The sequence below is a fragment of the Mastigoproctus giganteus genome, chromosome 6 (assembly GCF_048544385.1).
Source record: "Mastigoproctus giganteus isolate SK-2022 chromosome 6, ASM4854438v1, whole genome shotgun sequence".
Classification (NCBI taxonomy): domain Eukaryota; kingdom Metazoa; phylum Arthropoda; class Arachnida; order Uropygi; family Thelyphonidae; genus Mastigoproctus; species Mastigoproctus giganteus.
Genome location: NC_143580.1, coordinates 32,820,202 through 32,837,707, shown reverse-complemented (window position 1 = coordinate 32,837,707; position 17,506 = coordinate 32,820,202). Strand labels below are relative to the sequence as shown.

Here is a 17,506-nt window from a genome sequence, read left to right as displayed (position 1 = left end):
TAATATAATAGCAGTTTTTGTAAATATTTATTTTATTTTAATATGTAAATAAATATTTTAGTTACAGTAAATACTTATTCTTATGGTTTTCTCTCTGAATTTTCTCAGAGGCCTTTTTCAGGATATGGCCTTATTAAATTCAACACCACTTGGTGATAGTGAAAAGAGGTTTAAAAATGATTGTTTAAAATTTCTTGTTGAACATTTTTATGGAAATCAGAAAAAGATTTCCTCTAAATGATGATGGAATTATTGCCAGTCTCAATGTTCTTGACCCAATAGTGATACATGATCGTGCCAAATCGCCATCCTCAATTTTCCATTTAGCAATGCAGTTCCCTCACCTTGTTTCTGAAGACAAAATAGATCTTCTAGATGATGAATGGAGATCATTTCGTTTGTAAGATCTCTCTTACAAAACCATCCCTGAGTTTTCGTATCTACTATGTAATGTAAAAGATGGCTTTAATAATTCTAAATATAAGATTTTACCTAACTTTATGACCAGTCTAACTATTTTACCTCACTCTTCGGCAAGCGTAGAAAGCATCTTCTCCCAAGTAAACCATATAAAACCAAAAGCCACAAACTCCTTAAACCAGAAACTGTGAAAGATCGACTAATGGCAAAACAAGCGATAAATAGATCTAATCAAAATTGCTATACATGGAAATCTAAATCAGAATTGGTAAAAGAAGTCATACAAGGAACTTGTCATAAAAGAACGTTTGAAAAAATGTTCAAAGAACGTTTGAAAAAAATGAAAACTTCAAAAAAATAAATGTGGAGGGAACTGAATGGGATAAATTCTGATTACAATTAAATAAAAGATATTTATGCATGGTAAGTTTTATCTTATTTGTGTTGCTATACTATATGATGAAAACTAGGTTTTTTTGGGTTTATTTAAGTTGCAATCTAGGTTTTTTAAAATTTGTGAATGGAAGCCCTGGGTCTAATGCAGTGGACGTAATGCAACCTCTAGTAGGCTATGCCCCACAACCTACTGATAAGGAAAGTTTCCCCCTCCCGAAAGGTTTGGATATTTATGATATTTTAGCGTAGGTTTTTTTTTTTTTTTTTTTTGCGCGCATATCTGTGGTTTTTTAATTTTTGCTTTTCGTGATCAGCACAAATAGTTATCACTCAGAGTAGTAAGATACAGAGTGGACACTCCCATAGGCGATAATGTTAATTCCTTTTACATGTTAAAGGTCATAGAAAGTGAAGTCATCATTGTATGAACATGGAAACGGGTTGGACGATTGCAAAGAGTTCCTGGAGAATTTTCTACAGTTTTGTAGTTGCGATGGATACTATATTGATTCACTGATTATTAGATACTTATAATTAATTATTTCTATACAAAAAAACTATGAAAACGGCTGAATAGTGAAATATGAAATATAAACAAATATTTTAAGGAAACAATGGTAATAATAGCTGTGTGGGAGTGCTGTAGACAGTGGTTTTCTTCTTCTTCCTCAGTTCAAATCCATTTATTTTAATCCCTATGTTTTTCTTTTCCCCCTCTGTTTCTCCTTATACCTTATTTATTTCTTCAGTGTAATATGGTAATTTACTTTGTTTTCACACATAATTTAATAAGCAACTTTTTAAAAAATATTTTTAATACAATGGCCACACATTGGCTAAAATGTAGCCTAGAAGGAGATTAAGATGAGTCATGTGTGCCATTGCAATAAACATTAATAAATACAGAATTTTATGAATGCACTACTGGGTTCAGGTATGTAATAATAAAAGGTTTCAGTACAATGAGAGGTGCACTGTACTGAAACTTGCTATAATTACCCGCAATTTTATATACAGTTGTGTGTGTGTGTGTGTGTGTGTGTGTGTGTATATATATATATAAATAAATTCATTTATTTATTAATGTCTATTGCAACTGGTACACATGACTCATCTTAATCTCCTTCTAGGCTGCATTTTAGCCAAGTCTGGGCCATTATATTTTAAAATATTACTCATTTGATCTTAACTCGATAAATCGGCATAACTGGCAGAATTACTTAACAAGTACAAGACAATGCTGAAAAAAAGTTGTGAGTTAGGGTTGAATTTGAAAGTGTCTGCAATTCTGCCCAGACACGATAGGAGAGAGTATATGATGAGAGCCTTGTCTATCAATACGGCCCTGGAGAGATTGTGCAAGGGGTAGAATTTTTCTCAGCCTGGTTTGTGCTTGTTAACAGGAGAGACTGCTTCTACAGGGATGGGATTAAATAGAAAGAATGCAAGAATATTTGCTGATGCTATAGAGGCAAAGTTAGGTGTGTTGGAAACCTGCTAACTTGGGGGGGGGATACACAGTCTAATAGACTAACAGTATCTGCTGGCAGAGGTAAAAGTGATTCTTGCACTACTCCTATTGAAATGCAATTGAGCAGCAGCCTGGAAAGCAAGGCAATGGGAATTTCCAGGACTGGTGGGAGTCGAAGTGGAACAAGTAAATATATGGGCTTTGTTAGGGTAACTAAGAGTAGAAACAGGTGCACGTATACTTCATGTACACCAATGCTAGGAGTATAGTTAATAAATTTGATGAGCTTGACATTCTAGTCAAGACATCAAAGGCAGATATTGGTGGGATATCAGAGACATGGTGTCACACAGACATAAGCAGTGCAGAACTGGAATTTGGGGAGTACAATGTGTACAGAAAAGATAGATAGGACAGGAAGGGAGGAGGGGTTATGGTGTTAGTTAAGAAACACAATCTAAGGAAGTGCATACAGTTGATGTGGGTGGACAATGCAATGTTGAGTTGGTGTGGTGTGACATAAGCACTGGGAAAGGAAAAGCTTGTGTTATAGGCCTAATGAATTTGATGAGTATAATGAGCAATTGTGCAGAGAAATAGCGGACCAGTAAATTAGTGTCTTATAATGGGGAAATTTTAATTTCCCGGATATTGACTGGAATTTGTGGGTTGGTTGCTCACACACTAGCAAGGCTTTTGTGGATTTATTGGATGATTGTTTTCTACAGCAGCATGTTTGGGAGGCAACTAGAGGGAGTAATATTTTTGATCTGATTATCAGTAGTGATTCTTCATGCATTAAGAATCTACAGATAAAGGAACCACTAGGTGGCAGTGATCAGTGTGCTGAAGTGGGATTTACTCAGAGGTAACTACCATCAAGGGTAAAGGGAAGGGTTTTTGTTTTCGTAAAGGTGACTACAGTAGTCTGAGACCATATAAAAATTCTATACGGTGGAACCAACTGATGTTACCAACAGCAAATTCAAAATGGGAAGCATTCAAAGAATTAATCTTGGAAGCTACCAGGCTTTTCATACAAACAATGAAATATTGTTCAAGATTTAGACCTAAACGGATGTCAGATGAACTAATTAGACATGTGACAGAGAATAAAAATGCATGGGATACATATAAATTAACATGTGACACAAAAGCCTATGATAGATATAAGATGGTCTGTAACCAAGTTACAAAGGAGCTTAGGCAGGTGAAGGCAGATTATGAGAAATCTTTGGCAAAGGATGCAAAGAAAAACAAAGTTCTTTACTTATGTAAACTCTAGAAGGAAGGGGATGAATCAGATTGGTCCACGATATCGATGGTTCAACTGTTCATGATCCTGCTCAGGTAGCTAATAAACAAAATGAATATTTTGCATCGACATTCATACATGAGGAGTTATTCAGAGAGGGGAATGCCAGAGGTGTATTGAACTCTGGCAGGAAGCTAAATAATCTTGTAATAACCGAGAGTAAAGTGGAGGAGAAATTGTTGTGTTGAAGATAAACACAAGCAAGGCATCTGGGGTGGATGGAATCTATCCAGTTATATTAAAGGAAGGCGGTAAAGGAAGTAAGCAAACCCTTAGCCATAATTATGAGAGCTTCCTTGAACTCAGGAGAGGTCCCCATGGACTGGAGGTGTGCAAATGTATCACCAATTCACAAAGGGGTTTAAAAGGGTGACTCAAGTAACTACAGACCTGTTAGTTTAACGTGTTCCAAGGAAATAATGGAATTGCTGGTTAAAGAAGCATTGTAGGATCATCTAGACAAGACTGCAGTAATAGTTAAGACACAGCATGGTTTTGTTAAAGGGAGGTCTTGTCTGACCAATTTGATTGCTACTATGATGTGGTCAGAAAGGAACTGAATGCAAAGAATAACTTTATCATATATTTGGATCTTAGAAAAGCCTTTGATACATTTGCACATGGAAGACTGCTACACAAATTGGAGCAGTGTGGCATTGGAGGCAAATTGCTGCTATGGATAAAGGGATGGTTCAGTGGGAGAAGACACTGCTCTTCGTGGGCTAATGTTATTAGTGGAGACCCTCAGGGTTCAGTGTTGGGTCCATTTTTATTTTCTGTATTTATAAATGATATTGATGATGGTATATCAGGCTTAATGTCCAAGTTTGCAAACATTACAAAGGTTGGCAGGGTTAATGACACTAATGACAGTACACTGCTGCAACAGGATCTAGAAAAGTTGAGCAGATGGGCTGAGAGGTGGCAAATGAAGCTTAACATTGACAAATGTAAAGTACTACGTATGGGCAGCAGTAATCCTAGAATAATGTATCAACTCTGTGGTACCACACTGACAGTGGTAGAGAATGAAAAGGACGTGGGGGTAATTGTGCAGGGAGATATGAAGTTTTCTGAGCAGTGCAGATGGTGTGCAAGAGTAGCTCATAGTGTCTTGTCAATGATATACAGGAATTTTTCTAGCTGGGATAAGGAGGTGATTATCCCTTTGTATAAGACAATGGTCAGGCCACACCTTGAGTACTGTATACAGGAGGCCTCACTTTAAGGATGTAGAGCTGTTTGAACGAGTACAGAGAAGGTCAACAAGATTAGTGCTTAGAATAATCGCCTAAGAGGACATGCATTCAAATTGAGGAATGACGGTTGTAGGATAGATGTGGGTAAGTTTGCTTTTAGCCAGCAGGTGGTTGATTGCTGGAACAAACTTCCATCTGTCGTAGAAGTTGATAGCTTAAATAGATTGAAGGCAGAACTTGACAAACATTTGGAGTGAGTGGATGGGTGAAATAAGGGTTGTTTTTTTTTTTTTTTTTTTTGGCTGATTGCTTTCTTGCATCATGTGCCTTTGCTAATCTACATCTGGTCACTTTGACTAACCTCAACTTTTGTTTTAGGTTTCGATTGATTTAATGAACTGAACTCCTTTTGACTTCGGTTTTAATTTTTATTTAATTCTTTTCCTTTATTTTAGGCCTGGCATCTTATGAAACAAACACTTCATTTAGCTGCTAACCCCTACACACACACACACACTATATATATATATATAAAAATAGATGAGTGTCTGTGAAAATGGAAATGAAAAGTACAAGGTGCCAGAACTAAGAAGTTTTAAGGGATATTGGAAGTGAAGTAGTGGTGAAAGAATTTGAAAAACCTAGTGCAAAAATGAATTGGAATGAAAGGGAATATATATACTGAGGGGAAAAAAGGGAATATATATATACTGAGGGGAAAAAAGGGAATATATATATATACTGAGGGGTGGAAAAAAAATATATAATTTCAGTCAAAATTAAAAGCAAAACTAAAGACATATGCTCAGTACAAGCAACAAAACTAAATAAATTAATAATAAAGCAGTGTGTCACAGTAGTAGTAGCAGTGGCATTTGATGCAAGAAAGCAAGTATGAGCTTATGCAGCATCAGCCAAAAAAAAAAAAAAATCATACCATTCCCTCCAAATGCCTGTCCAGTTCCTCCTTAAATTTATTCAACCTATCAACTTCCACAACGACAGATGGAGGTTTGTTCCAGCAATTAACCACTCACTGGCTAAAGGCAAATTTCCGCACATATATTCTAGATCTGTCTTTTCTTAATTTGAATTTATGCCCCCTTAGGTTCGTAATCTGAACAAGTGGAAGGATCCCATCAGAATTCAGCGTGCTCAACCCATTCAAGTGTCAGTCTTTAATATAATCCTTGATTTCATAAACTGTAAAAGATGCTATGACAGATTCCATGCTGTTGACAGATATTCCATGCTGTTACTGAGAGAAGCTTTACTTCCTTTGCTAATACAAATTGTAGTATCTTTCTTACAACTTCGTCATCATCAGAGGCGCCCCCGTAGCCAGGTGGGAGGAGCAGCAGGGCGTAGCACACGTTTCTTAATTAGACCGGGGTTCGAGGCAGTCACCACCAAATACTGAGGATGTGGTAAGGTCAGGGAATGACTACCGCATATTCCCGGAGCAATATGGCCTTAGTGCTAATGCTCCTAAAAACCAAATAACAACAACTCTATCATCAAAATTCAGATAATTTTGATATTGGAGTTTTAAGAAAGATACAGATAAAGACTGAAATATGCTTATGACTTTTTTGTGGACAGTTCACTAGACTGAAACAAGTGGGAGCTGTCATCTAGATTTAAGTTATTTAACTCTTCGATAAACCATTACTTCGATTAATATTAATATATTAATTAATGTAATAAGTTATGAATTAGTTATTAATTAGCAATTAACAGTAGGTTTTATCATTTCATTAAAGATTTCCCAGTTGTATCAATTATTACGATAAATTTAAAGGTTGTGCGATTCAAGTAAAATATCAAACTAATTGATTCAACCTTGACTGAAATTCAATCACCGCTTGACCGATTCATTAACTAGCAATGCGCAATAATCTGAGAACCGTTAATCATTCGCATGATTAACGATTTCCGAAAGAACATCTTAAATTTTCTTTCGGAAATCAGGGGAATCGCACTCCAGCTTTGTTACAAAAGAAATTCTTTCTGTCCATGATGTCAGACAATTACACAAATAATTATAACAATAAAAGCAACGTAAATCGAACTTGCTATGCTCCATTAACACCAATCAAATCCCAATACAGTAACGGCTTTATTAGCATTGGGCATGCGCGTTAGTACTCTCTGGGTTTTGATGACCGCGTTAGTTCCATGTTCATACAATGGTGGCGCTGAGAGTAATTGAGCAAGTGTCTACTCTGTGCCCATCACTGCCCAGACCGTGTGGAAAAGGCCTGAGCGCAAATATAATTTCAATATATTTTTTGGGCTTTTTATCACATGGGCAACCACCGCAGAATTCACACAATACGCATATGCTGACACCGTTAAGTCTTCTTAGCTCACAAAAAAAAAGAAGGAAGTAATCTATTAAGCTGTTGTTTTTTAATTTTTTTTTATATGGGCACTTAATGACATGACTTCATTATAATAATGATTGGGGGTTCAACGCAGGTATTGAAATAATTTGGGAATTGTATACGCAAAAATGCCTAGAATTTTTATTTAAACTACGACTCTTAGTTAAACTTGTGATGTGTGCGTGCTTGCTTTTTTTTCTATGAATGTGAATATCACCCAAAATTTCGTGAACGGATAGACAATTCCATGCCTGTGATTAACTTTATTTTTGACTTGAATTTAAAAGCAGTGTTAAAAGGAAGTAATTATTGGCTTTTTCTTTCATGTAGTGCACAAATTGATATAAACTGCATATGGCATAATTTTTATTTTCTGTAATGATTTCGATCATGTTATGACAAATTTTATGAGCATTTAACTGTTGTCTACTCGACTAATTAGTCGGGTGAATAAATTAATCTATAATATTCTGATATATATTAGATTTTGCTAATACCTCGTATATATTAACCCCAGGGGCTCACATCTGGTGAGTATAGGCTTGGCACACCCTGGGTCCTGGGTCTCTCTCATGGGGAATTTTTTTTTTTTTGGCTGGTGCAGCATAAGCCTCAGGCTTCCTTGCACTATATGGCTAACAATAATATAGCATTGGCATCAGTAATATTTAGTTAAGGAAATTTTTTTTTTCCTCTCTTTTTTAAGATTACAAATCTAATGTATTTAATAGCTTCCCATCAAATTAAGCCCTACTGACTGTTCCTTTTAATAGTGGCAACGGAAAATTTCCCCTTCGATTAAGTGTATAGGTAAAAATGTTTTTTTTCCTTCTTGACCCCATTATTTTAACTCGATTACGCACCATTCATTTATTAGTCGCTCATCTAAAAATTGTCCCTTTGTCTGCAAAGCAAATTTCTTCTGAATTATTGGCATGTTTACAGATCAGACATTTGTAAGGCAATGGTGCCAAAAATTGCTCCTGCATCATTGAAACTGAACATTGCAGATCAATAAGATGGCTTCCAACACATTTTCGCAACCTCATTCGTTGTCATGACAACGGTAACCACGGTCAACCGTGTCGATAACCTTTGCTGACTCATCTGCAGTGAATGTGATGAAAGACCATGGGAGGACAGTCCTACCATCAATGCAGGTCTGTTTCTGTTAAAAACGCACCACTTCATCGATGTTATGCCGTAATAAAGTACTGACTACCTGCTGGTAGTGGGGGTGGAATTAGTTATATTGTACTTGTGAATTTCCACAGCTGTGTAGCTATTTAGTCTTAACGGTTCTCAGATTATTGTGCATTGCTAGTTAATGAATCGGTCAAGCGGTGATTGAATTTCAGTCAAGGTTGAATCAATTAGTTTGATATTTTACTTGAATCGCACAACCTTTAAATATACACAGCCTTCAATTGCAATTCGCTACTTTGCTGAAAATCAGATTCTCACCCCCATCTAGATTTAAATAGGAAATTCCTGAATATAATTTAATTTGTCAATCTTTTTATAGAGTCCACTCCATCACTAGAAGTAATGTTGTTCGAAATTTGGTTTACAGGTAATTTTTAATGCGGTTTCTGGTGTACTTTCATTCAGCAGTTGCGTTTACCACCGAATTTCTTTGGGGCTTAAAATAGTTTTAGCTTTCATTTATAGGAGGGGGGTTGGAAAGACTCGGTACTTTTATATTGAGCGAAAGCTCAATATAAAAGGAGCGGGATATGGTTTTTATATTGAGCGAAAGCTCAATATAAAAACCATATCCCGTTGCGGCCTGGCAGTACGGTGTTTCGCTACTGCCAAAAGGCATATTTTATCTTTCGAAGATCAGCAGTTAAACCTTTTTTTTTTTTTTTAAATGAAGTTTGTAGGGGTGAGAGAGTTGGCGAATGATTAAATGCATTTTCCGAATCGATTTATATAATAATAAATAAATTTTCGGTTTATAACTCCGCGAATGCCACACGGTCCGAGCAGTTCACTAGATAGACGGAATACAAGAAACCTCCGCACTCACGGGCTTGATTTCCAGTCACTCAAAGAGGGTGTAAGATGCGAGACCATTCGGCTATGGCAGCCATGGTTTAATGATTAATTTTTTTCATGATTAAAAAGTATTGGAAGCTCTGTTTATTTAAGATACTGCATATTAAAGTAATTATAAATTTCTAAAAAAGTACTTTTTTTTTTTTTTTTGTTGGTCCCCTGATCATATTAAAATAATATTGCTAGAAACTCAATTTTAATCTTGCTCTGTAGAGGCGACCTGAGGTTAGTATTTCCTCTTTAGTTGAATATGAAACGACAGTTGTGTATACGGAATATTAAAGAATATGGTTTGCTGTTAATGTGACTAGTTGAAAGGAAAAAAAAAAAAAAAAAAAAAAAGTTTGGTTACTTTATGCCCCAAATTCGGGACGGATTTAACCAGAAATAAATGTTTAGTGTACGTTCCTGTAGACTGTACGAAAAAAAGTTAGGTTAATTTACGCCACCAAATTAGAGACGGATTCTAGTAAAAAAAAACGGTATGCTTAATGTTTAGTATTCACCTTTTTTCTCTTGAACCCATTCTGAATTTAGTGGCATGACCTTTTTTTTTCACTAGTGCAAATGAAAACTCCTACTTTGAAGGTTGTTTATCGTACTGTATTTCTGCCGGCTCTACTCGCTTGTAGAATGGCTTCTTTAGTTGACAGGTTCAGGTTTATTGCGTAGTCTTTCTTGCGGTGATGCTCTTCCTTCTGTAGTAATAAAGATGGTGGAAGGCCAACTTCATGTTGGATCAATAGCTTGATGCAGATGACCTGGAGTGCTGTTCTGCAGGTTCTCAAGATTGCAAGCAGGAAAAATTTTTGGGTCTGCAGTAGGTGTTTCTTCACAATGCTGTTGGTAATTCTGTGGCCGCAGGCACCTGCAGCATAACAAGAAATGGGGATGAAGATGCATTCATAATACAGCTAGACTTGCTGTTCAGCAAAATGCCTAGATATTTATATGTGGATTGTTGGTGGTCTGTTTAGAGCTCCTCTAAACAGACTTGCTTCGTTTTGGGAATAGATGTTAAGCTTGTGAACAGAGCAGCCGGAAAGGTGATCGAAGATATCTTTTGCAAGGTCTTTTGATTCTCTCCTTGAGCTGCTGAGAAGCAGGATGGCCAGATCATCTGCATAGGCCACTTTGATGACATTTTCCAGCAGAGGGGGCCTAGAATGGATCCCTGAGGGCAGCCTCTGGTGACAGGCCTGGTGTCTATGCAGGTCCCAGAGGTTACAGTGAGGGACCTTCCCTTGAAGTAGCTAGTAATTAATCAATAAATCTGGGCTGAAACCCCGGCCTCTCCAACCTCTCCTGGACACTTTTCCACCAAAGGGTGTCAAAGGCCCCTGTTGAGTCCATGAAGAGGCCTAGGACGTATTTGGTATTGGAAGTTGAGGCCCTGTCCGCTACCATCCTGATGTTGTCTACAGTGGATCTTCCCTTTGTAAAGCCAAACTGATTGATATATCCTAGTCCCTTACCTGTGTATGCTGTTTGGAATATAGTAGCAATTATTTTCTCAAGTACTTTCCCTGTTATGGGCTGTGGGTCTGTATGAGGCAGGTGATTGTTCTGGTTTATCTAGATTCCAACAGAATTTTAAGTTTCACCTTTTTCCAGGTTTTTGGGAAGCATCCATCTTGTAGACATATATATTTAGAAGGTTTTGGATGAGTTGGGGCCTCACGGATCCTTCAACGCCTCCACCAGGTCATGGCTGGGGCATTTTTTGTTCTTCATTGATTTCACAGCTTCAACTTCTTGGGGACTGACTGGTTCCTCCTCTGTATGGCCAATGTGTCAGGTTGTTTCTTCTGATCTCAGTTTGTTGAGAGGTATATGATTAAATTTCATCTGTATGTATGATTTCATCTAGGATGGCATTAATTGATTCCATCCAGGAGAGGATCTCTTTACCTCCAGAAGTCCTTCCATTTCGGGATAACGAATGATTTATCTTAATGAGAAGCTGAAAGAGGATAATTTTTATATTATATTTGAGCTAGAAATATATTATAACTACTATAAATACTGAAAATCGATTAACTACTTATAATCTATTTCCTGTTGTAGGTATTTAGCAAATGGAAATACATTTTACAGATTTGCATTTTTCTTACAGGATGGGAATATCACACTATCTGAAATTGTGAAATCAGAGTGCTATAACATATGGATAGTTCTTCAACAGGAAAATACATCTAAACCTTCTTTAGAAGAATTGGAGGCAATTGTAGTAGGGTTCAAGAAAAAAGCTAACTTCCTGCATTGCAATTACGATTTCATCAATTTCTTTACAATGGAGAATCCAGATAACATTAAAGAAATTGATGCACAGGCAAGTACTTTGTGTTCAAATGAACAACAGTGCTTTGCAAGCTGCGAAAGGTAACAAGAAATGGAAGCCAGATGACATTGAAAGAAGAATAATAAAGAAATTGTAGACTACAGAAGCCGGTTATATTTCATTTTTTTAAAGGCATTCTTCCATCACTGCATCAGTTAAAGAAAGAGAAGATCCCCATACAGTTTCAAATGGGGGTTATGAATGTATTAAACAACATAAGAAAAACCCGATCTGTTGTATAACTTTCATATTCATATTTGCAACCCATGAATTTGACTACTTATCCACCTCAGTTCAACATTGTTCATCTGACTACAGGATCCAGCTACCAGTCTTCATCTGAGCTGTCTCCAAACATAAGAAAGTCAACAGCACAAATCAAAGAGGAAATATAGAACTGCATCCCCAAGCTCATACACTTCCAAAATGTTTGATTATTTTATACAGTGGGACAAACTGATGATGTTACCATCAGCAGATTCTAAATGGAAAGTGTTCAAGGAATTAATCACAGAAGCTATTAGGCTTTTCATACCAACTAAGATATACTCTTCGGGGTGTATGCCTACATGGATGTCAGATGAAACTTGTGGCAGAGAAGAAAAGTGCATGGGATGCATAAATTATTGGGCAACACAGAGGTCTATGGTAGATATAAACTAGTCTGTAACCAAGTCACAAAGGAGGTCAGGCAGATTACGAGAAATCTTTGGCAAAGGATGCAAAGAAACATCAAAGACTTGTTTACTTAGGTAAACACTAGAAGGAAAGGATGAATCAAATTAGTCCACTCTCTTTATAGTTTGTGTGTTGGAAATTATGCTCAGGTTGCTGACAAACTGAATGAGTATCTGGCATTTAAATCCACACATGAGGAATTTGTTAGGGAAGGGGATGCCAGAAGTTTATTAAACTCTAACAGGGAGCTAAATGATTTTGTAATAATTGAGAGGAAAGTGGAAGAGAGATTGTTTAAGTTAAACATTGGAGAGGCACCTGGGAGTTGATGGATCAATCCAATTGTATTAAGGCAGGCAGCGAAGGAAGGCAGCAAACTCTTAGCCATAATTACAAGAGCATCCTTTGAGTCAGGGAAGTTTTGTGCAGACTGGAGATGTGCATACATATCCCCAATTCACAAAGGGGAATCTAAGGGTGACACAAGTAATTACAGACTTGTTAGTTTAACATTCTGTTCCAGGAAAAATAACCGATTCACTGGTAAAAGAAGTAATACAGGATCATCTAGACAAGGTTGCAATTATACTGCAGACACAGCATGGGTTTGTTAACGGAAAATCTTGTTTGACACATTTGGATGTGATACTACGATGTGGTCACAAAGCAAAATGATTGCAAAAAATAAATTTTGATATCATATGCTTGGATTTCAGGAAAGCTTTTGATACAGTTCCACGTAAAACACTGCTGTACAAATTTGAGCAACTTGGCATTAAGGGAAAGTTGCTACTATGGATAAAGGGAGTCGAGTGGGAGAAGATAGAATGGTAATCAATGGGGACATTGCTCTTCATGGACTCTTGTTATTAGTGTAGTCCATTCTCCCCCGGGTTCGGTGTTGGGCTCATTGTTGTTTTCTATATTTAGCAATGATATTGATGAAGGCATATCAAACTTAATGCCCAAGTTTTCAGATGATACAAAGGTTGGCAGGATGGTTAATGACGGTGCCACTACAATGGAATCTGTAAAAGTTAGGCAGATGGGCTGAGAAATGGCAATTGAAGTTTAACATTGATAAATGCAAAGTACTGCATCTGGGTAGCAGTAACCTCAGAGTAATATACAAACTGTGTGGTACTACCCTCATAGTAGTGGAAAATTAAAAACACCTGGGGGGGGTGTAATTGTGTAGTCAGATATGAAGTTCTCTGAGCAACACAAGTAACGAGATTTATGAGCAGAACAAAGCAGTGGTCTGATGAAGAAAGGCTTCCATTCTGCAAATTGCAATGTCTAGTCTAGGTATCTGCAAGCCGATCAGATTGAGGTGTTTAAGGCTTTGAATGGATTGAGCAAGCTCAATGCCGATTGGACTCTTACTCAGATCCCACTCGAGAGAGGACACAAATTCAAATTGAAGGATGAGTGCAGAATAGATGTGCAAAAGTTTTTTTTTTTTTTTTTTTCCTTTATCCAGTGGGGGGTTGATCGCTGGAACGAACTTCGATCTGTTGTGGAAGTTGATAGTTCAAATAAATTCAAGGAAGAACTAGACAAACTATTGGAGGGAATGCATAGGAGTGGAATGGACAACTGTATGAACACTTCTGTATATGTATAAGCTTGCTTTCTTGCATCATATGCTAATGCTATTCACTTAAAAATATTGATTCAACTACAACTGGTTGAACATTTAATGATTGTTAATTTTTTAATGTATTTTTTGTTTCAATTGCAACTTTTTTTTTTATTACTATCCATTTAAATTGCTACATTTTTATACTCAGTTAAAATATAACATAATAATATGTGAAAAATTGCAGCTTACTTGGTGGTAATTGCCCATCTTTGCACAGATGATATTGCATCTCATTTTTGTATTTTCATGAAGTAAACTGTCATGGAAATGGTGTAATAGTTCATAAAGTGTTAGTATAGTATTTCTAAAGTAAATAAATTGAGTCATCTTTAATTCCTCAAACAATGTTACAAAATCCCATTGTGTCCTGTTGCTGATTTAATAGATGCACCTAATGGATTCTTATGTTTTATTTTCTCAAATATAACAAGTACAAATAAAGCAAATACCTTCTTTGATCCTTTATTTGTATTGATTCAAGTCCACCTATTGAACCATGGCTATGCACACACATGCCATTGGTCTCACAGTAGTAAACCTTGAGTAGCCATGGTGAAGAACTGTGCTAAGAAGCCTTGTCTTTATTTTGGGCTAATCAAAAAACCTTTACAACCTGTTTTCCTATAAGTGAGGCTCATTTGAAAGTAAAATCCCTTAATCTATTTGCCTACTATTCTTAATTGGCATTTGATAATTTGAAAGCTATTCTGGACACCTGGTCGCATGCGAGCACACAAATGTCAAGGAGTGAAATAAAGGAATATTTTCCTAAGACTTTTGGGGCCACTTTCAAACATGGGTAGCCCATAAATTCATAATTAACATGCTTTCATATATAAAATTGTGTATAATGTTTTTTTTTATTGGTAGACCACTATTTAAATTTAGCTTATAGAATCTCTGTATTTAAGATTTTCTTGTGATAATATTTCCATTTCTTTTCCTTCTAGTTCATCTAATAGTCTCTTCAATCTTGATTGGCAGTCAGATGGCAGTGTGGCATTTCGTGCCAATAATGGTAAATATGTTGCTGCAAAGAAGAGTGGACACCTTTTTGCCAATAGTGATAAAGTTGAGGAAATGGAGAAGTTCTTTTTCTATCTTATCAACAGACCAACTCTGGTCCTTAAGTGTGAGCAAGGCTTTGTTGGGTACAAAAGTCCTTCATCACCAAAGCTTGAATGTAACAAGGCTACTTATGAAACAATTTTTGTAGAGAAAAATGACAGGGGTATATGTTACTTTAAAGGTAAGTTGGAATAAGAGACAACTGAGTTCTGTTTTCAAAACTGGAAGACAAAATTATTGGGTACATCAAACTTGTACATAAAAAAAAAAATTATCTCTGTTTTAAGACTGTTTACATCAATATATCAGAGATACATCAAACTGAATGTCTGATTTAAGCTTTTTAAGATGTCCTTATAACAAGATTTTTATTCTTGGTTACTAATTTTGATAACTATATTTGCTGGTAATGGCATTGAGGTGTTTTTTTTTTTTTTTTTTTTCAAAATTTTGTTGGTAAAATCCTTGCTCTCTTTTAATGCTAGAATTTAGATGTAGGAATACTTGTATTTTCATTTTTCTAATTGTCCTTTGTTTACATACAGATGGTTCATTATCATAACTTTATTTTATTCCTCTCCCCCAGACTTTGTATAAAATTAAATTCATTTTGAATTATTTTTAGGTTGGTTGTTTTGTTTTTTGATGGTACATCAAATGATATGGTTATAGTGCATCATTGTTCAAGATGTTTGGTCTTTGTTTCTTTTTTTTGCTTTTACAGGTAAATTTTGCTTCCTTTTGTTTGCTGTATATTCTATAGTTTTTATCATGAAACTGAATTTGAGCTGGTTATAGTATTTAACTGCCTTTAAGTATGAAAAGACAGCTCTGCTAATGTGAATAGCAAAGGGTGTGTTTATATGCAAGTAGACAATTAGGAGAATGAACTACTTTGCTGTGTAGTGATAAGCTATTTAATGGCTTACAATATAATTTAAAAAAATATATTAACAAAGATATGTACCCCTGGCATCTGGCATTTTCACATTCCCCAAAGACAGGATTTCATCAAAAGCATGTGAAAGTTTATACAGTTACATATTAAGATACATAAGGTAAATAATAAATATGCAATTATTTGCAATGCTCACAAAACTGTGGAGTTGCATACAGCCATCAATCTTGTTTCCTCTTGATGTGATGCAACTCCATATTTCTAAGAGTAATGTAAATAATCCTCTATTTGTGGAATACCTTATATATTCTAAAGTGTAACTGTAAATAGTTTAAGTTTAAAATTTCACTGACGTTCCCAAAATTAGGGGTATATGCCATAACTTTAATATTTTTCAATTTAGATCATGCAGGGAAGCTGTTAAATGTTTTGCCACTATCTAGTGAAGTGTTATTTCATTCTACTATCTCCTAATGTTTTATGAAGCATGATTGTTCATGTGAATTGTACAGTGTTGCTGAAGGAGGAATTATCTCTTTTATAGAAGGGCATTCTAAGAGAATCTTCTTAACTGAAGAGCATTACAGTATTGAATAGGTGTGTGTTGTATCCTATTCCCAGTCAAGCCCAAATTGCTTTAGTCTTTTTCAGAAACTAATTTTCTGTGATTGGAGTACCTGTTTTACTTGGAATAAAGGCTTTTTTCTTTCCCAGCTGTCTACCATTCTTATCTAGTTATTCACTTGTAATTTGTGTATGGAATTAACTTGGTTTCTCCTGGAAGAGTGGCCTGGTGGCTGTGGTCTTCTAATTTGTCTTATTAATTTATTTTAACTGCATTAAAATAAAATTATTTTATTATCCCCAATTTTGCTATTTTGTTGAATTTGCCATTGCACCGAATGAGGAATGTTGAACTGATATTTGATGCTTGGATCGTGTTTTGAGAATTAGTATAGATATTACTTTTGTAATTGAGTCTTGCATGCAATCTAAGGCAAGTTCTATTGCTTCCACTTCTGCCATCACATATTGCATTTCTATGTGAGTAATTGTGCTATTATTTTTAGCAATAACACTGTTGCCCTTGCTGTACTTCTTTTTTTTTTTTATTTTGCTCGCTGTGTACCTCAGCATGTACTTAGAGAAGGTGGCCAGTTTGGTAACATGTTTAATGATGTTGTGGGGTGGGGAGGTATTCTTAGATCTGCATCACTTGGCTACTTTTGGAGTTTATTTCCATGAATAACTTATGGTTAATAGTTTCACATTTCTTGGAGTGTGAAAGATCTTTTACAAGGGGCATGGAGATAGATATAATATTTTATATTAATATGTATAAAATATTATATATTTACGTATGTATAAAATATACCGTACAGAAATAGCTCGCATAGCACGGTTTTGAAAAGCGCGGGTTTTGCTATAGTGCGGTTTACAAATTGAAAAAAAATTAACTGCATTATAAATAAAATAAATTATCTGTTTATACTCCAGGATGACCAAACAGTCAGGAGTTCACAAGATAGACAGAATACAAGAAACAGCACCGTATTCAGCAGTCACAGGCTTGAACCCTGGTCACTCAAGGCATGTGTACTTATGCACCCACGTGCCTGACCACTAG

The 17,506-nt window shown here is 35.9% G+C and overlaps 1 protein-coding gene across 1 annotated transcript in view; it reads left to right on the top strand.

Moving 5' to 3' along the window:
- Nucleotides 1–17,506, top strand: part of LOC150084141 (protein singed-like) — a 155,476-nt gene that overhangs the window by 128,209 nt on the left and 9,761 nt on the right. Inside the window, exon 4 of the mRNA XM_090375906.1 lies at nucleotides 14,864–15,162. Coding sequence (XP_090232032.1) covers nucleotides 14,864–15,162 — 299 coding nt within the window. The remainder of the gene's footprint in view (nucleotides 1–14,863; nucleotides 15,163–17,506) is intronic.